At 38.3% G+C, this 26,377-nt stretch overlaps 1 protein-coding gene and 1 pseudogene across 1 annotated transcript in view; both read right to left on the bottom strand.

The window, feature by feature from the left end:
* Positions 1-25,533, bottom strand: part of LOC138838773 (sodium/glucose cotransporter 1-like) — a 38,288-nt gene extending 12,755 nt beyond the window's left edge. Inside the window, exons 1-11 of the mRNA XM_070038099.1 lie at positions 25,397-25,533; positions 23,713-23,784; positions 17,113-17,217; positions 15,820-15,879; positions 12,100-12,204; positions 10,581-10,686; positions 9,409-9,489; positions 6,995-7,215; positions 4,393-4,528; positions 2,658-2,765; positions 1,074-1,224 (exon numbers count right to left, since the gene is read on the bottom strand). Coding sequence (XP_069894200.1) covers positions 1,074-1,224; positions 2,658-2,765; positions 4,393-4,528; positions 6,995-7,215; positions 9,409-9,489; positions 10,581-10,686; positions 12,100-12,204; positions 15,820-15,879; positions 17,113-17,217; positions 23,713-23,784; positions 25,397-25,525 — 1,274 coding nt within the window. The 5' untranslated portion in view covers positions 25,526-25,533. The remainder of the gene's footprint in view (positions 1-1,073; positions 1,225-2,657; positions 2,766-4,392; positions 4,529-6,994; positions 7,216-9,408; positions 9,490-10,580; positions 10,687-12,099; positions 12,205-15,819; positions 15,880-17,112; positions 17,218-23,712; positions 23,785-25,396) is intronic.
* Positions 5,450-6,103, bottom strand: LOC138838723 (la-related protein 1B-like; annotated as a pseudogene).
* Positions 25,534-26,377: the final 844 nt, after the last annotated feature.

Below are 26,377 nucleotides of genomic sequence, written 5' to 3'. Positions count from 1 at the left end.
TGTAGTAATTAGAATGTTCCTGTAAATCTAAACTTAAACCCAGTGGATAATAAAAGATAAACAATTACACTTGGACATGATTAAACAGGACTCTAAACATTCACACAGTGAGACCAAAGGGGGATATTCTTAGAAGAGGATCACACAGGCCCAGTAGCTACATGCACATGAACATAAAAAATTATATTTATCAAAATGAACTCCAACAAATAAAAACAAGAGGGTTTTTTATTATACTGTACTATTTGTGGCTCTTTCTTTTTTCTTTTTTTCTTTCCCCTTTTGTCACTGTTTTTTATTTCTGTACCCTTTGTCTTGTATATAAGTTTATCTGATTTGGGGAGGGGAAGGGAAAGCACAGGAACAGTGGGACAAAGGGTGAACCAATTCAGAAGTGATACTCACTAGATACTATGTTGGAAATGAACTATACAACTTGTGGCGCAGAGGGGTTGTAAGCAGAAAAACGGAGAAAATGAGGGAGGGAGAGACACTTTTCAAAAAGAAATGTACTCATTACCTGACTTAGGTAGCCCCTCTGTACCTCACCTTTACAATAAAAAAACAAATAAATATTCCATAACTTTGAAAAAAAAGATACTTAGCAGATGCATTGTGGCATCCTGGTTGATAGCATGGCCTCAAGATGGACATATTCCTCCACTTACTGTATGATCTCTGGTAGCTCAGTACCCTAGCCCAGAGCCACTGTTTCCCCATTTTCACAAGAAGAAAAAAAAACAGTAAAACTTACTTTTTACAGTAGTCATGATGACTAAATGAAAGTGAGTTACTTTAAAGTTTCCTAAAATAACTATGTTGGTGGGTTATGAAGTTTTGTAGACTTTAATCATTGTAATTATTCCTTTCTTTTTCCCTAATTAGAAACAATTTTCTTTGTGAACAAAGAAATAAATTATCATTTCAAAATGGCAGCCAAAGGGGAACACATAGTATACTAAACACAACAATTCTGTATAGAGCATTGCAGCTTAAGAGTTTTCACATAAACTCATATTATGGATGACTTTTCTTTGACATTATTAGCTAATGTGATTAGAGGAATACATCACCTTCCTGCTATCATGAGTTCCTTTTCTGTGGCCATAGGCCGAATCCAGACATAGATGTTCATTGTAAACACAGTAGTAGCACTATTGAAAACAGAAGTCAAGGAGGACATAAGGGCAGCACATACTGTGGACAGCATAAAACCTTGTAGACCTGGAAAGGAAACAACATTCCCTTGACCTCAAGCCCCTGAATAAGAAAAACTTTGACGTATACACCTCCTAACAAATTTTTTCAAATAATTTTATCCTGTGAAGCATCTGAATTTTACCTGAAGTAGAATTCTATCTAAACTAGATTATTGTATTATATTTGTTTTTGATTTGTGACAAGACTTAATAGGTTCTTGTTGTGATATGATATAAAAATGGCAGCTAATATCTCTTAGATGGTTAATCTCTTCCAGAACATCTCTTTAGGAATTAGCCTGTACTATCCTCCCTACAATCCTATGGAAAGTTAATTCTTGTTTGACTCCCTTGTTCAAAGGTCCAGAGTTTAGGAAAAGGTTCAGATTGTAGGTAAGTTCAGATTGTAGGCAAAAGTTTCCTTGTACTTCAGTGTGCTTGGCTATAAAGCTTCATATAGTATCTACTGCATAAAGGTAATGTTAAAATTAAGAGAAGGTGCTCAGTGGTAGAGCGCTTGCCTTGCATGCCTGAGGCCCTGGGTTCGATTCCTCAGCACCACATAAGCAAAAAGAAAAAAAGCTGGAAGTGGCGCTGTGGCTCAAGTGGTAGAGCGCTAGCCTTGAGCTGAAGAGCTGAGGGACTGCACCCAGGCCCAGAGTTCAGGTCCCACGACCGGACCCCCCCCCCCAAAAAAAAATAAGAGAAATTAAGTGGACAAGTTAACACTCATACCTGCTCTCCAGAGAGCAGTTATGAAACGAGCACTAGTTATAAACATAGAAATATGATAGATATCACTATGTGGATGGCCACCATGTGACAAGAACATTCAAACTATGTTTACAAAGAGCCAGAAGATAGCCTGGTCCTGACCTATAATCCACTGTGTCCTTGATTCAGTGAGATCTTGAGGGCACACGGACACAATTAGGGTCCTTGGATTTGCCTTCAAATGCCCACACTTACATCCATGCTTATCCCAAGCCAGGATATTTCTGAAGATTTGGTTGGGGAGTACAGATCACTTATTTTTTGGACTGTAGAATACTTATATCCTTAAGTCTGATCCCATCCATACTGTATTTTATAGTAATTTTGTCTTAAGTTTTCCAGCTCTTTGGAGCTAATCTAAATTTCTCATTTGGCCATTGTAACAGGATTCGGAAGGGGATCTCTGTTCTTCCAGAATGAACATTATATGACCCTATCGCACTGTACAGTGATCTCTTTGAGGGTAAGACTTGTCTTGCTTGTGTTAAGGCTTCTCTGACTTAGAATAGCACCTGGTAATGTACAGCCCATTGGCTGAGTGAATCAATGAGACAGTTCACAGATTAAGTGAATAATGCAAATGTTGGTGTTTGTTATACCTACATAAGGATATGAGGTTCCAGTGTATAAGGAACAGAGAGGGAGGTACACCTGTGGCCCTATGTGTGGCAGCTCATTTCTTACCTGTAGGCAGCACTGCTACCACCAACAGTGGATAGGCCATGGGACTGCAACTACTTTGGGCACCACAGTACTTCTGACATTCTGAAGGTACAACACATGCCACATGATCTGCAAAGAGAAGTAACAACTACATCAGCACACAAGCTGTAGAGCTCTAAAATCTGAGCTCAGAACAAGGGAAGCAAATCAGTAATAGCATTCAAATGAAGATATTAGATTTTAGGCGCAATTATTGTGCCCCCAATTCATGATTATACATATATCATCAGGAGTTTTGGTGAGGTCTAGGGTTCATGCTTATTGAAATCAAATTAACAAGAACTTCTACTAACTCATATATCATCCAAAGCAAGTTACAGGGTCTCAATAACCCATTCAATTTTCCCAGTTAGGTGCTAATAAGGCCAACTTATCATTTTCTGCATATTAACAAGGTAATAACTCATAATCTCACAGCCTTCTTCCTGAGATGGGTGGTAACTGGGACTTAGGTCTTAAAGAGAAAAGGGACTATTTATAATGAAGTGCCGCCTGTGAGTCATAACAAAACTTGGCTTTCTCAAGACCCCTTTGGGGAATGTTAAGACTACAATAGAATCTTCATTCTGTTAAAACTACAAATTACATATGAATTGAAAAAGAGTCATGTCCCAAGTATTACGATGATTGCTCTCCACTGCATATATCACTTAGTACAAGAACTTGTTCTCTATTTTGTATGGCCTTCTCAAAAGCAGTTACAAGGTACTCTTCTGGAAGTAATCTACTCAGCCCCTGTGGCAGCACCTATTAGATTTAATGAATAGACATGTTACCCAAAGAAACAGGACAAACTAGTAACAGTAAGTTGAAATTGGGGGAAATACATACACGGAATTATAAAAGCTCATTAAGGGAAATGGGAATGTTCTAATAATATTTAGTGGAAAGAATATATGGATCTTGCTCAATTCAGGCCCATTTGGGACTGCATTAGGTCTCCACAGTGCTTTATGAGTTAAGTGAGGCCATGAAAGGTTGTCCGCTTGTGAATAGCAGCTACAGTATCTGTGAGATCCCAGCATGGCATCTGTCAAACATGGTATGATGAAGTCTGTGATAAAATGGAGCAACCTAATCCTTCCACAGACTGTGCCCCAAAGAAATAGCTGGTCCCCAATGCCTGGAGTTAGGCTGTAACCAATGGAAAAATGAATGTTGAAAGGGGTGACTCTGATCAAGATATATTTTATTTATAAACTGCTTTATTAAATGGCGACTCCTTTGTATATCTACTTACTTAAATTTTTATGCATTTATGTGCTATTCCTGTGGGAATTTATCACTCTGAAATTTTTAATACTTTTTTAATTGTAAAAATACTGTACAGATGGGTTAGAGTTACATGAGCAAGGTAATGAGTACATTTCCTATTGTTGTCTCCTCCTTTGTTTTTCCCCTACCATTTCTTCCTTCCCACCTCTCTAACTACACCTCCACAGCCGATCTGTAAAGTTCATTTTCAACATAGTGTCTTGTACAACTCATTGTTACAATGGGTCAACCTGTATCCCTATTTGTCTTTCTTTGTATATCAACAGTTTCTGACAGTCTTCTGCTTTGTCACATCACAGGAAAACATTCTTAGTTATCCCAATAAGCAGTATACTGTGAAAGACATGATAACTGCAAATGCTCTCACACCTCTAAGAGGAGAATAGCTGATTAGTGGGAGCACACTAAAATAAAAATTTACTTGGGAACAAGATGCGGCTTATCATTCCAGGAATCACAATGAGGAACATGGGCAGTAGCTTCAAGTACCCATACAGGAGGCAGCCACCTTTCCTGTGAGACATATTCTTCCCTGCCAATAACCGCTGGACAGAAACCTGTCAATGAAACACAGGTAAGTAAACAAGTGATGATCTTTATCAGGGTGTATAAAGTCTGAACTGCCTCAGAGAATGGACCAGAACAATTATGGCCATCTGTAATATCAGGATATGCTCCCTGGTTAGCTATTGCTAAGATGCTCAATTCTCTCCCAGATACCTCTAGACAATCCAGGACCAGTAATACATATAACATAATGATCATAGAACACACACATAACATAAATATATATATATATATATAACATAATAACAGTAATCATATGACACATTTTGTCTTAGTATACAGCTGCCAGATGGGACTAGGAATTTGCATGTGTGACCTTGGCCTCAATGTTAATGCTTCACACCAACCACGGCAGTTGAAGGGATTATATGCTGTCTCTTGGAAAGAAAAAATGTCCTGTGGGGCACAGGTTTGATAGAATGAAGAGGCTTTTGTGACATTAATCCAAGTGAAGTTGGGCCCTTGGAAACAGATGAGTGTTCAAGAGAGGGATGAACATCATTTCTCAAAAGTTAAATGAATTACCATAGACATTTAATGGAGACCTTAAAATGTAGAGTCATCCAGAAGATGCTATCAGGCACATTTCATGGTGTCATAAAAGGCTGCCTGCTCAAAAGGTGAAAGGGGTACTCAAGCCAGCAAGTGGAGAATCACTTAGGAAAAAAGTAAATGTATGGACCAAGAGCATGACTGCAAACATACACTGCAAGCTTATACCTAGAAAAGGTCCACAAGAAAAAACCAACATGATGATAATGTAATCTAGGGGTGTAAGGATTAACAAGTGGAGTTTTCATTTTCTTTTCCCTTTCAAAGTGCACTAATGTCATAATAAGGAAAGAACACCAAAAATGGCCCTGGCTCCAATCAGCAGGTACTGATTCTTGGGAAGTCTAATGTCCAATGTGCTACTGGCCTGTACGATCATCATAGTGATACATGCTACTGATACTAGATTCTGCTTAAAATGGCTAATAAATCCTTTCACCATGTTCCTGATAATTGTATGAGTAATCAAAGTTCAATTAAGGATTTCCACTGATTTGTCAGATTGCCTACCCTCAGCTTTTTCTCTAGGCCTCTAAGAGAACTTTGGATACTACTTCCCTCACTTCTCAAACTAGGCCATTTGGTCATCTCTATTTTTTCTATCATTTCTCCATCTTTTTATATAATTTCTGCTATTATTATGTACTCATTTATTTGCTTCAGGTTGAAATCTTGAGCTGTTCCCAGATCCAGGACTCCCTTTGCTATCTGCTCTTACATCATGCAAGTGGAGTGGTACTCACTTGTACTTATTAGCACTCCTTCATTGATTACTTGACTGAACTTCACCCTCACTAAGGTTTTCACCAGGACCATCTTAATTTTGCTTCCCAGTTTTCTTTGTTTTCACCATTACTTCTCTTTCCAATCATCGCTTCTTTTTCTTTTCTAATTTATGGCTTCTTATTTCCTTGGCTGATGACACTCTGAGACTTGTTTGATTTTTTGTGTTCAGTTTTCCTGATTTTATAATTTTGGGGAACTGAGCGCTGCCTCCAGGGCAGCAGGGTCATTCAGAACATGGACAGGTGCTGGGGAGGTTTTTGGCCCAAGGGTTCTCCTTAGGTGGAGGTGGCTACAGTTTTTCCATGGAGCAAGCCACTGTGAATGGCTCCCCAGGATCCTAGGCCACCTGTTCCCACCTGCCAAAAGGCCCCCTAGCAACACACCTCGTGTGCCAGGTGCAGCACCAGCAACCTCATGGGGATGGCCACTCAGGGAAAGCTATGTTCCCAGGCATAGGCATGGTTGATGGATCCAAGTGCTTGTCCCGAACTGGTGGAAGTTCTCTCCTCCCTTATGGCCTCCTTATCCTCCTGCTTCAGGGGCAGCTCTACTGGCATGCTGGTCAAGGCTAACAGTGATGCCCTCTTGACTACCATCATGGGCAGTCTTCCTGAGGGTAGTGGAAGATAATGTGGAACAAGCTGACAAGGTTCCCTTGCCCCAGCCAGGCAGTGCCCGGGACCAGGGATACTGGCCACCCATCTCCCCATGGGACACTGACTGACTGAGCCTAGGACTGAGACCTCCTTGAGAGCCAGCTGGGCTGCTGCCCTCCTAGGCAGCAACTTAGGGTATGCTACACTCCCAACACTAACACAAGTGCCCACCCAGCCCTCTGCAGCACAGCAAACCAAGAGACCAGCTTCCCAGATCCTTGAGCTCTCAGCCAGCTCAGACAGCAACAACAATGCTGAGAAACTGCTTTTAAGGATAATTTCTTGGAAAGTTATTTAGGCAAAAAATAATACTTGGAAGGGAAAGCAGACCATACAGCAGATAAGCCATAACTTCCTGCAAATTGGAAGGGAATCAGACCATGGACAGCAGACAGACCACAACTGCCTGCACATTGAGAGACACTGAGAAACAGTCAACTTTGCAACATTATCTTTAATTACCTGATCAGCACACCCATAGAACAGGGAGAGTGTAGAGGCACCAAAGACCACTGCAGGCCAGGGGATGTCTCCAGAGATGGGGTCTCTGAAGATATGGAGAGCATCTGAGCGAGGGAGGTAGCATGCAGGCTTTGAAGTCCAGTTTCCTTCACTGACCACATTTGGAATAGCATGGAAGTACTTGTCCACTAGCTCCTTATATCCTCCCACTTCACTAAAGGCTTTTAAAAAAAACATGCTTTTCAGTTCCTTGAATAACAGAGGAACAATAACTGAAGAACCAAGATTGCAAGGTGAAACACAAAGTGATTGATTATCTCTCATCTATAAATCACCATAGAGTGACACAAACTCAAAACCGCACATGATTAAGGAAAGACTAGCTCCTCCAAAGAAAAAGAAGAGAGCAATTGTATCCTTTCTGAGTCTGTTTTCAGATCATTTCTTTGTAGGGCTACTCTATTATGTGCTATGTGAGGCTATTCAGTTGTTCCCTGTTCCAGTTTGGCACATGAACCCAGCCTGGCTAACATTCCTTGTCTAGTGGACAACTAATGAAGTGTAAGGACCAGATATGAAACACAAGCCAGCCTCTTTAGAATCTGCTTTGGGATTCATCTGCTGACAAAGCTGAAAATGTGCTTGCTTCCATAGGGACTACGCTTATATATCGACTTGAAACTCTTTAGTATACGTATTTCATTTAGACACCTAGATCTAGCCATGCCTAAAGATAGCACATTCTGGGAAGTTTTAGTTATAAAAACCAATACAGTTTTTTTTAAAAAAATCATTGTTAGCTGAGTGCCAGTGGCTCATGCCTGTAATCATAGTTATTCAGGAGGGTGAGACCTGATGATAACGGTTCAATGCCAGCCTGGGCAGGAAAGGCCGTGAGACTCTTATCTCCAATAAACCACTAGAAAACTGCAAGTGGCATTGTGGCTCATGCAGTAGAGCACTAGCCTTGAGATGAAGAGGGCAGGGACAGCGCCCAAGCCCAGAGTTCAAGCCCCATGATCAGCAAAAAAAAAAAAAAATTCATTGTTGCTATTTAGTTTTTGAGACAAATTCTTGTTATGTAGCTCAAGTTTGTCTCAAACTCACAAAAATAGTTTTGAACTGAAGATCCATTATGCATTATCTAAAGAAACTTGATCAAAATGTAGATAAATAATCTTTTACCTTAAATGATGGGAAAACATTTATGAAATTTCCTAGTAAAATTTTCTTCACAATTGGGGGCATTTTTCTCTCACCATATTAAGTAACATGAAATCTTAACAAATTAAAAAGCACCATCTAAAATGTATTAAAATATCAACTTATATATGTTTTATTTAAATATAAATGATGTTCCTTTTTAATAGATTGTTTTTGAAACAGGTTCAAAGTGATTTATATTCAAGAGTGGTGAATGAAATACTGAATGGCTATGAAATTATAAAAGATATTTCATGGAATTCATAAATGAATGTGAATCATTCATGAAAATAAATGTGAATAAAAAGAATGAAACTTGCTGGTGGCAGTAGCTCACACCTGTAATCCTAGCTTCTCAGGAGACTGAGATCTGAGAATCATAGTTCAAAGCCAGTCAAGGCAGAAAAGTCCATGAAACCCTTATCTTCAATGAACTGGTGTGCCAGTGAAAAGCACAGTGAAAAGTATAGCTAAAAGGTATTAGAACACAACAGAAGAATATCTTTATGAACTTTTCTTGTAAGTACACTATTAAAGAAAGAATAGAAAGAAAAAGAAAGGTTGATAGCATTAACTTCAAAAAAAGTAAATTTAAATGAAGGGATGACATTGTCAAGAAGCACTGTCCTTAAACCTGACTTATTAACTTGTAATCCCTTTATACAACTGCTTAATAATAAATTGTGTTTATATAACATAAATCAGATTAAAATTTTTCACATTGAAAAAAGAGTTCATATCATGTGCAGAATACACCTATGTGTTAATGGCCAAGGGAAACTAATATTAAGAAACATGGTAGAATTGGGTGCTGCTAGTTCACACCTGTAATCCTATCTATAAGTTGCTAAAAACCTGAGGATTCCAGTTAGAATCCGATAGGGAAGACAAGCCCATGAGACTCTAATCCCCAATTAACCAGCAAAAAGCCAGAAGTAGAGGTATGGCTCAAGTTGGTAGAATACCAGTCCTGAGTTTTAAAAAAAATGAGAGCATAAAGCATACTAGAGATTGTTATCCCCATTTTAGTCCTAAGCTCTTCTTTCTTTTCCAATGAGCAGAAATATAACATTTACCTTGAATCTTGACAATGTTTCTGGGTCCCAAGAGCTTCAGACTCTCACCTGTGAGTGGAAGGTCCTCATGGCTTTGCACAAGTCTAGATCAAAGATTCCACCCTGTTGTCAAGTCTTTTTAATAGCTATACTTACTATACATTGTTAACAAGGATGATCCCAAAAGCATAACGCCAGCTTGGAAGGCCTCAGCATAAACTACAGCTGTCAAACCACCTGAAGAGAAAGGGAAAGAAAGAAGAAAGGAAGGCCATGCCTCATGGTGCTGACAGACCTCCCCATTCTTACTTTGAATCCTTGTGTCATTCAACTACTTCTGCTGAGGTTTAGGAATTCTGTTTTCTTTTTTTTATCGTCACTCTTCATAGACTTATATGGGATTCTTAATTACCCTTTTCAGTTTCAATTTCCCTTTACTTTTAAAAAATGACAATCTGGTCATTCCTTTTTTTTTTTTGGCTCCAGTTGTGGGGCCTGAACTCTGGGCCTGGGTGCTGTCCCTCAGCTCTTCAGCTCAAGGTTAGCGCTCTACCACTTGAGCCACAGCACCACTTCCGGCTTTTTTCTTTTTGCTTATGTGGTGCTAAGGAATCGAACCCAGGGCCTCAGGCATGCAAGGCAAGCACTCTACTACTGAGCCACCTTCCCAGCCCCAATCTGGTCATTTCATTAAGCAAAAAATGCACAACTTTCATCAAAAAGCTTAGTTTGGAAGTAACAGAAAATTCCCACTAGAATGTACCTCCTTGTCCAATAAATGTCCAAACATTACCAAATTTCTTCTGCATAGCAAAAGTCTAATTCTCACTACCCAGAACTGTGAACAATTGATTGAAAATATGCCACAGTCTCCACTCTGATTTTTTTTCACTTGAACTATGGTGAAAAATGAAGGGTAAACACTAACATCCAAGATTTTCACTGTACCTGGAAGAAAGCACATGAAAATTTCTCAATATCTGGTAGAGGCTTCCTTGGATAAAACTTTAAGAACTTATCCAAGGGCCTTGGCCAGGAAGCCTAAGGCCTATCCCTCACCTCCACCTTGTTCTCTTTCTCTGCTTTCCTAGAAACCTGCAGTACCAAACCTCACTCCGGTTGAAACATGACCACTGATGGCTCTATAAAACCCCTTGAAGAGACCCTCCCAGCCCAGTCAAACTTTTAAATGGTAGGACACCATTTACATATCTCTCTTCCTCTGTTATTTTCAGTCTGTGGTCTACAGACAGGAAATCTAGGGAAAGTACACTAAGTAGATAATGTTTGAATCCACATAAATTCCTGAATGGTTAGAGAAACCTCACCTGTTATGGTATAGATACCAGCGATGGTCAACAGCATTAGGGTAGTCTGGTAAATATCTATGTCCCAAGCCATTTTCAAGAACATGGCACCATAGCAAATCTCCAGCTGAAACAGGTACAAGGTCATCAGGCTGACTTCATTTCCAATGGAATTAATAATAATCAGAGAAATGGGTCTCAAAAGCCATATTCAAGGTGATCTCTGATGAGCACCCCACAACCGGTAGGTGATGTCAACAGAAGGTTTGAGACCCATAAGTTCAACCAAGCTCTCAGGACTTGAGTTATCACAACTTAGCCTCTGTCACTCCCAAGCCACTGCGTGGGGAGTGGGCTCAGAGTCAGTTGTTCTTGCAATTCTGCTACTGGGAAAAGCCAACTGCTTTAGAGGTTGACAAGTTTTTTCTAAACAGGGCCAGATGGTTAATATTATTGACAGTTTGACTTACACATTGTATCTGGTTAATACAACCTTTTAAAACTGTAAAAGTCATTCTTAGCTCATGCACTGTGCAAAACATATCACTAACTAGACTGCCTGCCCTGTGGATCAGATTTGTTGGCCCTGGATTTACACATTATTTAGCCAGCTAGCCTCTTGCTTTATTATTGTGGCTCTTTAAGCAAGGGATACAATTAGCAGAGCTTCATGTAAACATTTACTCACTAAATGTTTATAGTGCCAGTCATGTCACAAGACAGTCATCAGGGTTCAGCAGACCCCGACCTACCAAACTCAGTCACTGTCCCCCAGGAGGAACATGACTATACAGACACTTTCCATGCAATGTTATAAATGCTGCCCATTTAGTTATTTAAAAAAAAGATTTTTGGACAAAAATCCAGGCAAGTTTTTTCAGGAAACTTGAAATGAAGAAGCAAGTACACAAAAGTTACTCTCACATGCAGACAAGCTTTCCAAAGAAAAGCAGAGCAGTGGAGTAGAGATTGACTAAGCCCTTCCTTGGAAGGTCTTTCCAAGGAGGTGGCATTTCTCCTCCAATTAATGATGGGGTCAGTCATCGAGAAGAACATTTAAGGCTATAACACTAGTACAAATGGCCTGAAGAGTGACTGAGCTGGTTTTGGGGTTGGAGATGAATGAGTAAGGCAATGTGATTACAGGGGAGTAAATAAGAAATATAATCCACAAAGGCAGGCAGGGCCAGCCCTGTAGTCTTGCACAGACTTTTTCTTGCAAGGAATGGAAATGCCTGGATGTTTTTTTGGACACATTTTCTAATTACATGAGATGGATGAACCCAAGGTTGTTTAGGAATAGAGAGGTCAGACTTGTAACCCATACTGAGAGGTAAGATAGATCCTTCTGTTCTTTATCTTCAGCAAAGTATTAAGCTGTCAACAGTAAGGTTGAATATGATTAAACTACTCTAACTCACAGAAGCAAATGAGTACAGAATAAGGTACTGGAATAATCTAGCATAATCCTGTTAGTTCTTAGGAATTTTTTTTCGTTTTTGAGTCTTCTCCATCTTGGGCTGACTCTGTCATAACTCACCGAAATCCTACCGAAGATATGGAGGATTAAATACAGAACAGAAAGGAACAGCTGGATTCGGATGCTACCAAATCTCTTTCTCAAATACTCTGGCAATGTCACCACCTGCGCAAGCAACAAGACAAGTTTCCATGAGGATAATGAAGTTTGAGGAGGCAGCTCTGTGGGGGTAAATCTTTCTTACAGAATGCTGTTTATATAGTCACAGCCCATGAGCATGGCTCATGAGTATAAAGCATGGAATCACGTACCAATCGAGATTGGAAAAATGAGGATGGAGAGGCAAATGATGATGCTCATGAAATAATCATTGAGCAAAATCAAGTGCCTTGTCTCTGTTGAAAGCATAGCCCATGATCCAGGGATTTGAACCTGATTCCACTGCTCTCTGACCTCTCTCTGTGTCAACGCTGTTCACCAAGGAGTTGGTGTCCAAATGATTCTGCTGTTTTCCTATATGAAATTGTATATATCACAAATTAAGCAATTGTGTCCTCTGTGTTCCTGAAGTCCCTGGAACCTAGTGAAGACCTAACTCATGGTAGGTAATCAGAAATTGGTAAGTGAATATTGTCCCACTTTCTAGCCTGGATAACCTATGTATGTATCTACTCATACATCTATGTCAAATTTCCCACCTGCTTGATGGGGACTTCATAGGAACGATATGTCCTTTGATAAGCATTTGTACCTGTCATTTTTCTCATCAGTTTTAGGTTCCAAATCATATTGGGACATAGGGAGTTGACTTGCTCAGTGAGGCTCTAAGCTTCCCAAGCTGTTTCTGCACTTACTGGCTATATGTTTGCTATGGCTGCATAACAAAGCAGGGCAGTTTGGGTGGCTTGAACAAATAACAATTATTTCCTCACATTCTTGGGGGCTATAAGTTCAAGGTTTCAGGGCATGAATTCTTTTCAGAGCTATGAGGATGTTTTCTAGGTCTTGCTCTCTGGCTTATCAACAAAATACTTCTGGGCTATAATAATCAGTTATAATATGAGACTGTTAAAGTCATACCCTCCTATCTTAGCTATTCTTGTGTGTGAGAGAGAGAGAAGAGAGAGAATCTTCTATCTGAAACCTGAGGATATAATAACTTTTTTCTTGAGCCTCTCCTATTTCTTTTATTTTGGTCAAACATAATTGACTCTGACTCTGTTTAGCTCTCTCTCTCTCTCTCTCTCTCTCTCTCTCTCTCTCTCTCTCTCTCTCTCTCTCTCTCTCCAATTGCATTTTCAGTACTAAATCAGGATCTTATGCTTGTTATGTACTCTGTTTATGGAATCATGCTTCCAGTTACTTTTTTATGTGCCTATACTGGGGCGTGAACTCAGGCCCTGGGCATTGTTCACTACCTTTTTTGCTCAAAACTGGTGTTCTACTACCTGAGCCACACATCAACCTCTGGCTTTTTAGTAGTCAATTGGAGATAAACATTTCATAGATTTTCCATTCTAGACTGGTTTCACACCTGGATCTTCCTCTGCTCTTAGCTTCCTGAATAGGTAGGATTAACAAGTGTAAGTCACTGGCCTCCATCTTCCAGCCCTTTTTTCATCTGATAACTTTTGAGATAGACTCACATTTTGCTTAGCAGAGACTGAAACATAATCCTTCTAATTTTTTTCCTTGTATAGCTAGAAACAAAGAAGTAGTTACTGCTACAGGTATGTGCCATTTCACATAGTTTTGTCTGTTAAGATGAGATCTCATGAACTTTTTTCCTGGTCAAGCCTCAAACTCTGCAGTATCCTGAGTAACTAAGATTCCAAGTACGGGCTACCACACCCAGTTCTGTATTGTAAATATCGACTTAATTTTCTATATGTCAGGAGGTTTATGTTATCTTAAAAAATGTATTCTGTCTGGAGAGAGATGATGCTTCTCAACTCTAGCTAGTTCTTAAATATAATGAAGGGCCTAGGCTGGAGCATACTATGGATATGCAAGTTCATTAGTCAAGAGCTTGACCTCCTTTATCTGGCCTATACACCTCTGGGGTCACTAAGCTACCTTAATTATTCCAGTATCAGATTCTAGGCAACAAGAGGTCATCTCTTGAGTCAAAACAGTGCTCAAATCAAACTAGCCTAGTTGGTTGGCAACTGTTCATTTCTACCTCTTTCAAAAAAACCCTATTAATAGACCTGTCCCACATCTTCCCTTCATTCCGATTATCTGCCTCTTTACCATCCTGTTATCTTTTTCTTGTGTCAAATTCCATTTTTGGGACCCTCCTGTCTATGGTATTTGTGGGTATAATGAAATTTATTTGTTCTGAGTTTCTCCTGTTTCTACTCTTGTGGTCAAACCCAAGTGCTCAGCTAATAAAACAATATAAAAAGCTGGGTATATCGGGATTTCATCTCAATTAGCATTTACTGATGATTTACTGATGATCACTTAATATTTAAGGGAATGTTTTTCTTGGTCTAAGGTTCTCAACTTTGAGTTTTACCTTTTTCTTATCATTTTAATTGTTATTACAATATTTTTGGCCTCCAGGGAAGTCAATTATTAATGTGTGATTCTTTCTTTTTATATAATGTGTTATTTTTCTCTGATTTAGACATTATCTATTCATTTTTGCTTTCTGTATCTCCACAGTTTCCTAGATATCTTGTAAGTATTTATATCTGGTAGGACAAGTCCGTCCTCATTTTCCTTGATAGCAATATCCTTGCCACTCTGTGTGTGTGTGTGTGTGTGTGTGAGAGAGAGAGAGAGAGAGAGAGAGAGAGAGAGAGAGAGAGAGAGAGAGAGAGAGAGAGGCAGAGGAGAGAGGGAGAGAGAGAGAGTACTCAAGCACTAGAGCTTGAACGCCTAGGTGCTAATCCTGAGCTGTTTTCCTCAAGGCTAGTGCTCCACCACTTGAGCCACAAACTCCTCTACTGGCTTTTTCGGTGCTTAATTGGAGATAGAGAGTTTCACATTCATTCCTGCCAGAACTGGCTTCAAATTACAATCCTCAAAGCTAAGCTTCTTATAGGATTTCAGAGATAAGCCACTGGCTCAGGCTTATCCATGCTACTTTTATGAGTTTGTTCTTCTATGGATATTTAGAACCAGTTTCTCAAGTTCCTTGAAATCCTTATTGCATTTTGTCTGGAATTATACTCCATGTACTGGCAACACTGAGTCTTCTAATCATTAACTATTTACTTCTTCACTTACTTATTTTTGAAACATTTAAAAGGCTTTCTATAAAATCTACAAAAGATAAACTGTTGAGTAGGCAGTACCTTTTGCGGGTTTTTACTCAAGGCATAGTGACATATTCTAGGCATCTCAGGATAGAGAGAAGTCAATATGAAAAGAATGAGAAAGCTGGGCACTGGTGGCTCATGCCTGTAATCCTAGCTACTCAGGAGGCTGAGATCTGAGGATTGCAGTTCAAAGCCAGCCGGGGCAGGAAAGTCCATGAGACTCTTATCTCCAATAAACACTAGAAAACCGGAAGTGGTGCAGTGGCTCAAGCGATAGAGCATTTGCCTTGAGCCGAAGAGCACAAGGACAGCACCAAAGCCCAGAGTTCAAGCTCCACAACCGACCAAAAACAAAACAAAAGAAAAAAGAAAAGAATAAGAAATTCAATTGTCCTTCAGAATGTTATTAATACATATCCAACATTTGATAGAAAGTATATTATAGAGAATTGAGTAATGGATAATGGACACTTACCTCAGCTTTGATGTATAATGGATAGTGGACACTTACCTCAGCTTTGATGTAAATAGGAATAAATATCCAACCAAGAACAAAGAGCATTAAGATAGACTGAAACAAAGAAAAAAAAATCAGGCCCATCTAGATCAAGCCATTAAATGAAATGTAAGTTCGGTTTTTATCTGTTTTAGACACCACTGCCAGGTACTAACAAGTAAATGCTCCAGGACCAAGAACTTAACATTCAAAGTTATGATAATTTTTTTATAAAAGATTACTCTGTATATTAATTGGTGTAATTAACAAACCAATTGATAGCTGAAAGAAGACAAATTTACCTAAGAAAATTCAGAGGAATAGAAAAGAAACTCTACAAAAATTTCACACATTTGAAATTAAGTAAAAAAAAAAAAAGAAAGAAAAGATCTGCTTTCTTTAAAGAGAAGTAAAGTAAGGTGCGTGAGTACAAGATAAAGGAACTTAAGCTGTGACCCAGTGACTCACACCTATAATCCTAGCTACTCAAGAAGCTGAGATCTGAGGATCGTGGTTCAAAGCCAGCCCAGGCAGGAAAGCCTGTGAAGACTCTTACCTCCAATTAAGCACCAGAAAATAAGAATTGGTGCTGAAGCTCAAGTGGTAGAGTACTTGCCTTGAGCTGAAGAGCTGAGGGACAGCACCCAGACCCAGAGTTTAAGCCCCATGACTGACCAAAAAAAAAAGGCACTTGTTGGGAAATCACTCCTCTATACTTCTGGTATAGAACAGGATTCCTGTTAAGTTGGGACCTGTGGAAGTACTCTTTATTTTTTTACAGTACTTCAGAAAAAAGATGAGACTTAGAATGCATGTTTTTAATGATTTGTCATAAGTGATTTACATAGTTCAGTTAATAATCCAAGAATATTAAATTCATATATAATCGAATTGAAAAAATGTTACTTCTGATCATGGTTTGATGTTAGGCCAGGCAGGAAAATCCTTGAAAGTCTTACCTCCAATTAACCAGCAAAAAGGTGGGACTGGGGGCATGGCTCAAGTGGTAGAGCACTAACAGAGTGAAAAAGTGAAGTACTAGCAGAGAGAGAGAGTGAGAAATATAAAAGCAGGAGGGAACAATGGAGGAGACAGACAATAGAAGGTAATAAGGATGAATATATCAAAATACATAGTATAAGAATATGTAAATGTCATAATGGAATCCATTATTTGGTACAATTAGTAAGACCAGAAGACGTTAACAGTTATTCAAGGTTAAAATCAAGTTTCTGACTTATAAGTTTTATTTAGACAGTGATGAAAGCGGAGGTCAGTAGCTGTGGAAGGTATGACATAATGACTTACATTCCATTCTAAGGCCCCAACAGCAATCCCTGAAGATGCTCCTATCCCAGCCAGGCCCATAAAGTGGCCACTACCAGTGTTTGCAGCAAAAAGAGAAGTGCCTATCTGAGAGTTAAAAGATAATTATATATCAGAACACTAAGTCATATGTCAAGAATTAATTCTCACAAAGGTTAACTCCCACTGAATTTCACATTCTCTTTTTTTAAATTAATTTTATTAAGGTGATGTACAGTGGGGTTACAGCTGCATATGTAAGGTAATGAGTACATTTCTTTTTTTTCAGTATATACATTTTTTTTTTAATTTGGTGAGGGGAAGGGAAATAACAAAATGCTGAAATAAGGATACAGGTTACCATTGTATCAAGGAGATGTACAAGACACTATGTTGAAAACAAACTACAACTTTGGGGGATGGGAGAGGAAGGAATTGGGGAGGTGGAGAGGGAAGCAATGATAGGTGAAAAAAAAGGAGGAGGTAACAATGCTTGATAGGAAATGTACTCGCCACCTTACTCATGTAACTGTAACCCTTCTGTACAGTATTTTTACAATAAAAAACATAAAAGGAAGGCATTTCATTTTTTCAATTAAATAAAATTCCTAGGTCCTTGTGGATCAAATCTAGAATGGATTCTGATTCTTTTGATCGTAACATATATGAAGCTAGTCAATACAAAAAGAAATAAATAAAACTCACTTTCCTTAGTTTAATCAAGTAAGGCCAATACCACATATGCAAAGAAGTTCAGAAGAAACATCTATGGGGAGATAACATGGAGTTTCCAAATTAGGACTGGAATCAGTCTTTCCAGCTGGCCAAGTAACTTGGGCATTGTACCCATATTCTGTGCTGTGGTTTTATTCACTGGTGCAGTGGAGGTAATAATTGTCCATAATTAGACAATTACTTATTATTTATCCCTAAAGAATAAATACATGTAAGGCACCTACAACATGGTAAGCATGAGTACATTTCTTGTCAAACATTATTACCCCTCCCTCATTTCTCTCCCATTCCCCCCATCTTCCCTGAGTTGTAAATTTCATTTCCAATTTATTGTATTGTGAGTATGGCTGTTGCAATGGTTCACTCTTTGTCTTCTGTCTCACCAATTTGCTGTTTCCCTTCTCTTTCCCAAATCAGATAAACATATATACAACATACAGGGTACCAAAATCAAATATAGTGACAACAGGGGATAAGCCTAAGGAAAGAAAAAATACAAAAAAAAGAACTTCACACTGTGCATTAAAAAAACAACAATAAAGGAAAACCTCTTGTTTCCATATCTTGGTGTTTGTTTTGATTAAGATCATCAGAAAATATGGCATATATATACAATGAAATTTTATGCATCCATCAGAAAGAATGACATCACCCCATTTGTAAAGAAATGGAAAGACTTGGGAAAAATCATATTAAGTAAAGCCAGAACCAAAGAAACATAGGCTCCATGGTTTCCCTCATTTGTAATAATCAGTATATGTCTAGGATAGTCTTAGCAGAGGCTTTCAATAGATCAATAGGTATGTACATATACCATATAAGATGATCTAATCACATTCTTTTTTGCATTTTCAATTTTTTTATTTATGCACATTGTTACAGGTAATTTGTCCACCATGTCACAATAATACAGTAGCAATAACAATGAAAGCAATAACAATGTTTCTTCTTGTAAGATGCTTATTGAAACTATCATATTTGTTCTAAGTATTATTTATTTTAATTTTTACTATTGCTGTGATTTAAGTATTTCATTACCCCCACCTTATTAGTGAGCAAATTAAGGCTTTTAGACCTTAATTTATTTTCCAAATTTACATAATTAAGTCTAGGTTTCTAGATGCAAAGTCTGTGGTAGTAATTTTTTATCCCTACCCTTAGTTTACTAAATATGTCCTGAAACATTCTGTATAAATGTCATTAAAGAAAATATCATAGCTCTTGCAGTTACTCTTTCCAGGGTTTCATCTCAGACAACATACTAATGCAACAAATTGTTAAAATTCAACTTTTCTATTGTACATACTTCTTGCAATTTTTCCTTTTAATGGATAACTTTCTCAGTTTACATTTGTGTTAGCAATTCTGAGCTAATTCATTAACATTTCTGTCTCAAATTTTATACCCCTACAAATCTCTGAAGCTAATGATGCATGGTTGTAAAAAGAATGTATGCTATAACTCAAAGATAACCACAAAAATGCAAATTCAATAAATACAAGCAGCAAAACAGCAAAACATCAACAATCTGAAAGTATACTTGATGTAATAAACTGTCTGCAGATATTAAGTATCTGCCAAGACACAAAGACCACTGACCCCTAACTGACTGGTTCCAAGTTTGAGGCATAGGTGTACTATGAAGAATGAAGAGTAAGAGAGGAAAAGGATTTCTGTAAAGATCATAACTAATTTCAATATCACAATACATTTCAAATTTGTGACATGTTTGTGGCCTCTCAAACAACTAAAATTTCCTATAGTCTACTTAAGGGACTTTGGGGAAGCACAGTTCCTTGTCTTTATATTTTGAGATAATTTTAGATTTATAGAATAATTACAAAAATATTTCAAAGAGCTACTTGGCATTTATCAGCATCTCCTCAGGCTGAAAAACTACAGAACCTTAGTATAATTACCAAGAGATGTAATGCTTTAAACTAAACTGCATTGGCTTTATAGTACTCAACAGCATTTTTCACTAAAACTCTCTAGCCTACTTAGTTATCCTGTCTACACATTCTCTTAAAAGAGAGTATTCCCTTGGCAGAATTTCTTTTTTTTTTCTTTTTTTGAATTTCTATTCAGGCTTCTTTTACAGCTCCTATCATAAATTAGAAGAGAGGGGGAAAAATAAAAACTAGGCAACCATTGTCTCACACACCACTAATATGCTCATAATTTCCTAAAATAGAAACACTAGCCAGAGTGTGATGTCTCTGCAATAATTTAAAACCATTGAAATTATCACTGGTTATGTCCAGGATGGTTAATTAAGATTAATTAAGGACAGCATAGTCTACAGAAGGAACAGGCAGTTCTATAAGTGATGAGCAATCTATATATGACCTAATCCTTAAAATTTAATATGTGTACTTTATACTGTGCACATAAATATTTATATATGCATGTATATACGTATACATATATTAGAATTATGACATTTGTTCACAACCAGAATATGTTACTTTCAAAAGAAAACAAATATTCTGCAAGCATATAAAAGAAATAAAATGGCACAAAACCAACAGTAACTTTTTTCCATTTTTTGATTAGCATAAGTTTTTCCAAGGGTTTAACTTTTGATATATTCAAACAACATAACTTTATCATCTAATCTATCCATCTCCTTCATCTACATTCCCTTCCCATATCAATCTCAACTTATTTCATGGTTCCAATTTCACATGTGTAAATAGTTATTTTTAACATTTTCACCCCCCTTTACCCTCTCTGTTCTTCTGCCTTCCCTTAGTACTCACACTTATGACAGGACATGTTTTGCATTCCTGTCACTCATTTTATTAAATTGAATGATAATTGTTTTTAAGAGATTTCACCATGGTATTTTACACATACATATTGAGAATTTAATGAGATAAATGGCCTCATTCTCCTTTTCCCCATCTCTCCTACTCCCTATTATTCAGCTACTTTCAGTGAGTTTCTTCCGCCACCATCCCCAATTTATAGATGCCATGTATCATTCTCTTGTGCTTCCCAATCCTGCTGACCCCCACAAACAATCCCACAACTACAGATATATTCTATAAATATATGTATATGTGATCCTCTATGTGTTTACACATGTTAATCTTTTAGGTTGTGCTTTCACATATGACAGAAAACATGTGAACTTATCCTTCTGACCTTAGATTACTTCACGTAGCACGATAAGCTCCATTTCTATCCATTTCCCTGAAAAGGAAAACATTTCACTAATCTTTAAGCATGGTGTGAAGTGGAAAGGAAATGCCTGGCTAGGGATTCACAGTATGGATCTGCTAGGATGCAGGTAACGTTTAATGCCATTATACCAGAAAGATTGCCCAGGAATGAGTATAGTAGGAGAGAAATGAGAAACCAATGCAGCCTCTAGCAGGTTCAATGGTGCCTGGGGACCTCTTCACCAGGATTAAATGCTTGGTTAATAGGGTAAAAATAGCCAGGGAAACTGAGCAGAAAAAGAAGCAATAATTGGAACCAGATGCTACAGCAAATCAGGTATCATGAAGGCTGAGTGCTGATACCAAATAGGTAAAGTGGAGGCCATCAGAGTCTCTGATAAAGCTATTGAAGGCCATAAGATATTTGTTGAATACAAAATATTAAGTATAAATGTAAAAGTGAAAAGAGAGGTAAGTTGCAATTATATTTCAGTTTTATTTGGTAATATTATTATGTATTTTGTTTACTAAGCAATTATCTTAAAAATGAGAAAAGTCACAGAAAGAAACTGGTAAATCAATTAACCAAACACATCATAATTTCAACTATATCAGTGTCTTCTAAAAACCCTTCCAAGTATATCAGTCTTACAAGGTAACATGGGCAGCAGATTCTGCTTTTATGTACCTCTTTAGTTCACAAAGCAACCAAGACTAAAGTCTGCAGTCCTTATAGCCTAGGAGGAGATTGTGTTACTAGAATCTTCTATGTATGAGACTGAGTGGAAATAGTTCATTGCTCTATTGATTTCTTACTAATTTGAGCTTAAAAAAGAAGACAAATTAAAGACTAGTTCAATTAAGAAGAATGATCCATCATAGCTCTTAGCTAATGAAAGCAAGACTCTTCTTTTAGGCTGCCTGCTATCATTTAGTGGCTGTGCCTTTCTCTCCCCTTTAAATAATGGCATAAAACTGGCATAAAATTTCTATCTATTAAATGTTACCCTTATGCGAGCAGCCAAATCCTTGTTAGAGGATTGGTTAGCATTTGAGGACAGCATCAATAGGTAAACTACACTTTAAAGACAGATGGTAAGAGTATCATTGTTAGAGACCAGCCAGGGCACAAAAATGACCAAGTACCCTATCTCAACCAACAGCTGGGTATAGCATTGCACACCTGTCATCTCAGCTTATGTGGAAGATATAAATAGCAGGATTACAGCTCACAACTCAGGGCAGTAGATCCAACCAAAACAAAACAAAAAAGTAACACTAAAATGAAAAATGGCTAGAAATGTAATGTTTACCTAAGAAGTGCAATTTCCTATGTGGAAAATGTATGTACACTGTCACACAGTTAATTTATAGAGTAACACAGGCTCAAGCATCGCTGAGTCTCAGTCTGGGCAGCCTCTTGCATTCCAGTGCATACATGGAGCTACAATGGACAGCTGCTTCTATGACTGGTGGCCTTTTACTTGTTCCTCTTAAGATACTTCATGCCAGCAATAAATTAGTTTATGTATAAACAAAAAAAGAAGATTCTCTCTTACACTCTGCCTCTCTCCATCCTACACCATGCTGCATCTGCCCTTCCCTCTGCCCAGAAGTCATCACACTTGATCTACTTGTAAAACACCTACTCTACCTCCAAATCCCTCTCACAACTCTACCTCTGGCAGTCCTTTTCTGTGTAACTGTACCAAAAGCACAAGTTAATCTTTCACCCCTATTCTTTGTCTGTGTACTTCCTAACAGTCTTCTTGTCCTGCCCTGGAATGTTGTACAATTAGTTTACTATACAGCCCACTGCAATTCAGAAACACATAGGTAAAAAAAAAAAACACTTGAAAGTTAAGCAAGCTACTAATTACATGACATCTCTGCTGCAGTGTGATGTTCTATATTTGTAATGCTACCATTTAAGAATTTGAAGACACTATGTTGTTGTAATCCTAGCTACTCAGGAGGCTGAGATCTGAGGATCGCGGTTCAAAGCCAGCCCGGGCAAGAAAGACCGTGAGACTCCTATCTCCAATAAACCACCAGAAAACCGGAAGTGGCGCTGTAGCTCAAGTGGTAGAGTGCTCGCCTTGAGCTGAAGAGCTGAGGGACAACGCCCAGGCCCAGAGTTCAAGCCCCACGACCAACAAAAAAAAAAAAAAAAAAAAAAAAAAAAGAAGACACTATGTTGAAAATGATCTTTACAAATTCAGGGGAGGAGGGAGAAGTTGGGGAGACTGGTAGGGAAGGGATGGTAGGGAAAAAACAAAGGAGGGGTTAACAATGCTTGATAGGAAATGTACTCATTACCTTATTCACATAACTGTAACCTCTCTGTACAGTATCTTTACAATAAAATATATATTTAAAAAAGGATTTGAGCAGGAAGATCATGGGTTCAAGATTAGCTAGGCTACAATATGTCTCAAAAATAAAAGGAAGGGATAGTAAGAGAAAAACAAAGGAAGGAGTAACAATGTTTGACAAGAAATGTACTCATCTTACTCATGTAACTGTAACCCCCCCATACAGCATCTTTACAATAAAATAAAATGTAAAAAAATAAAAAGGACATTCCTGCTTTAGTAACTTTGGTTAATTTGGAGAAATAATACATCTAAATAAAACTCTAAATTAAAGTACTTAATAAGATAACACATACAATCCCCTCAAACCTCCACTGCTTACTCACCAACCACCATGTTAGATTTCCACCAGCCAGGAAAAAGTCTTTTACGGTAGCACGATTATGTGACAATACAGCCTAAAATAGAAACAAAAACACCCCAGTGGAATACCAGAAGCCAAACTGCCCCATAAAACTAGTTCATTTAGTCCCAAATCTCAGTACTAGCATTTAAAATGAAAGAAAAAATATAAGAAATATACAGTTGGCATGGTGGCCCATACCTATAAAAAAACTACTTCAGAGCCAAAGAAGAATTGAAAACTAGCCAGGTGAAAAAATTATCAAGACCACTATCCTAAACAATACATTGATATAGTATTAAGCACCTGTCCTTCTAGCTATGTATAGGAAAGACTTAAATATCAGGATTGTAGTCTAGAACATCCCAAACAAAAACATGAGATCCACAAAAAAAAAAAAACTACCAAAATCAGGAATAGCAGCTGTAGCACTTGTCTAAGTGCAAGGCAGTGAATTTAATCTATATGTGCATAGACACAGACACAAACACACAGAGAGTCATAGAGTAAGAAAGGATTCTGATCATTAGGTGGTACATATCTTGCCGCTTTCTTCCATCCTATTTCTGAAATAGTACAGCAAGTACAGCAATTGGTAGGAGATGAAGTCAACATTTTCTAAAAGATGTTGAACTGATCATAGAAACAAAAAAAAAGACATGAATATTGTTCCTTGATGTATGAATTACAGAAATATATATGCTTGAACACATATATTGTACATCTTATACAATATGTGTCTGTATGTTTGCATAAACACTGACAAAAGAAGTACCTTATCTACCTCAGAAAAAGTATTAAGTTATACCTCTGGTGTGGCTTGTTGTTATTATTGTTATTTGGAGATACACTCTCTTAGAATTTTCTGTTTTGGCTGGTTTCAAACTGAAATCCTGAAGGTCTCAATTTCCCAAGTAGGTAGAATCACAGGCCAGACTGGCTATGTGGTTCAAGAGCATCTTCCTTGAGGAAAAAAGCTAAGCAAGGGTCTGAGGCCTTGAATTCAAACCCTAGTACCAGCACACAACACACACACACACACACACACACACACACACACACACACACACACACACACAGAGCTAGAATTATAGGCACAAACACTAGTAGTCCAACTATATATTTGTATACTTAAAATCACCTTTAGACTATGGCTTAATAATATCTGAAGAAGTGTAAGTAATATTTTCAAACTCTTGTTTAAGGAATAATGGCAAGAAGGACAAAATATTCATCCAGCTTAGATAGAATGTTTCTGAATAATTTTCCTATTTTTGGTTGAATCTGAAGGTAAGGCAAGCAGAATATGTAAATGATAGCATAGATGTGAAGATTACAGTCATCACCACCATTACCCTATGAAGGACTCATTATGAATACTGCTCAGGGCTTAAGTTCCAGGCAGCAGGTGCAGGAACATTTGACCTGTCAGATTCGTCAGTGGAAGGCAGTATGAAGCGTGTGAAGGTGTGATTGTTCAGTATGGCTTGGATGAAGAGAACATGTATTTATTCTTGTGGAAAAGGCAAAAGGAGGATGGAAAGGTGTCCTCTGAGGGCTCTGTTTAGACAGGCTCCAGTATTCTAAGTGAGAGCTCAGTAATGTAGGCAGAGGTCAAACCCAGCCTGGAGTACAAGGTCCTGCCCTCCCCCTAGACGCCACCTTACCCATAAGCCGATGCTCAGGACCAACAGGAGGTAAAAAATCGTCACCATTGTGGCCATGGGGTTGTGGCTGTGGAAGCCCACGGTGCTCCAGTTCCAGGTGACAGAATAGTAGTTCCCCAAACCATCCATTGCGACAATCCTGGGCCGGATCAGCAGCACTTGATGCAAGGTAATAGCAACGTTACCACTTCCGGTCGTAGGTTGCAGGGAATGCTGGGAAGTGCCACGTTTGTTCTGGGTTCTCTTCCTGCTGCAGAGAACTCCTTCTCCTGGGGTAGGTCTGATTACCCAGAAAACAGAAATCACTTCGTGGCTGCCAGTCCAGGACCAATGCTGACCATCTTAGGTACAATCACAACCTCCTCAGCTAAAGATTGGATGTGGAGAGGACGGACCTGAGATCACTGGGGAAAGATCAATAAAGGAGTGATTACAGATCTTTGGGCAGAGTAAGAAAACTGTCCATATCTAATGTTGGCATGTTGTCTATAATAGGCCTGTTACATTTATTGTGATCAACTTAAATATTGCAAATAAAACTATCAATTTTAGTTACTAAAGTTTTTTTTTTCCTTTTTTTCTCCATCTACCTTCTCCTTGGCACTTGCTTAAATTTGTGTTCAGGTGACTACATCAACCCAGCTTGCTCTTGGTCACAGAAAGTTCTCAGGATGTTTTGCAATTTATTCTTTTACTGGTGATGTATGAGTCTTTAATCCAGGTCAAGCATTGTTTTTCTAGATGCTTTCTTCACTGTATTTGATGTTGGTATAAGTTGTGCAGGGGAAAGGAAAAAACAAATCATTTAAATAGGGATACAGGTGGACCCATTGCAACAATGAGATGTACAAGACGTTATGTCAAAAAACAAACTTTACAACTTTGGCGCGGGGGCGGAGTGGGGGATAAGAGGGACGGGAAGGGGGGCGGGGTGGATGGGAAGGGTTGGGAAGGGGAAACAAAGGAGGAGGCAACAATGCG

This window comes from Dipodomys merriami, unplaced genomic scaffold (assembly GCF_024711535.1).
Source record: "Dipodomys merriami isolate MVZ:Mamm:240054 unplaced genomic scaffold, mDipMer1.0.p SCAF_29, whole genome shotgun sequence".
In the NCBI taxonomy this organism is placed as follows: domain Eukaryota; kingdom Metazoa; phylum Chordata; class Mammalia; order Rodentia; family Heteromyidae; genus Dipodomys; species Dipodomys merriami.
The sequence above is the reverse complement of the archived record's forward strand: the minus strand, read 5'-3'. Positions and strand labels throughout refer to the sequence as shown.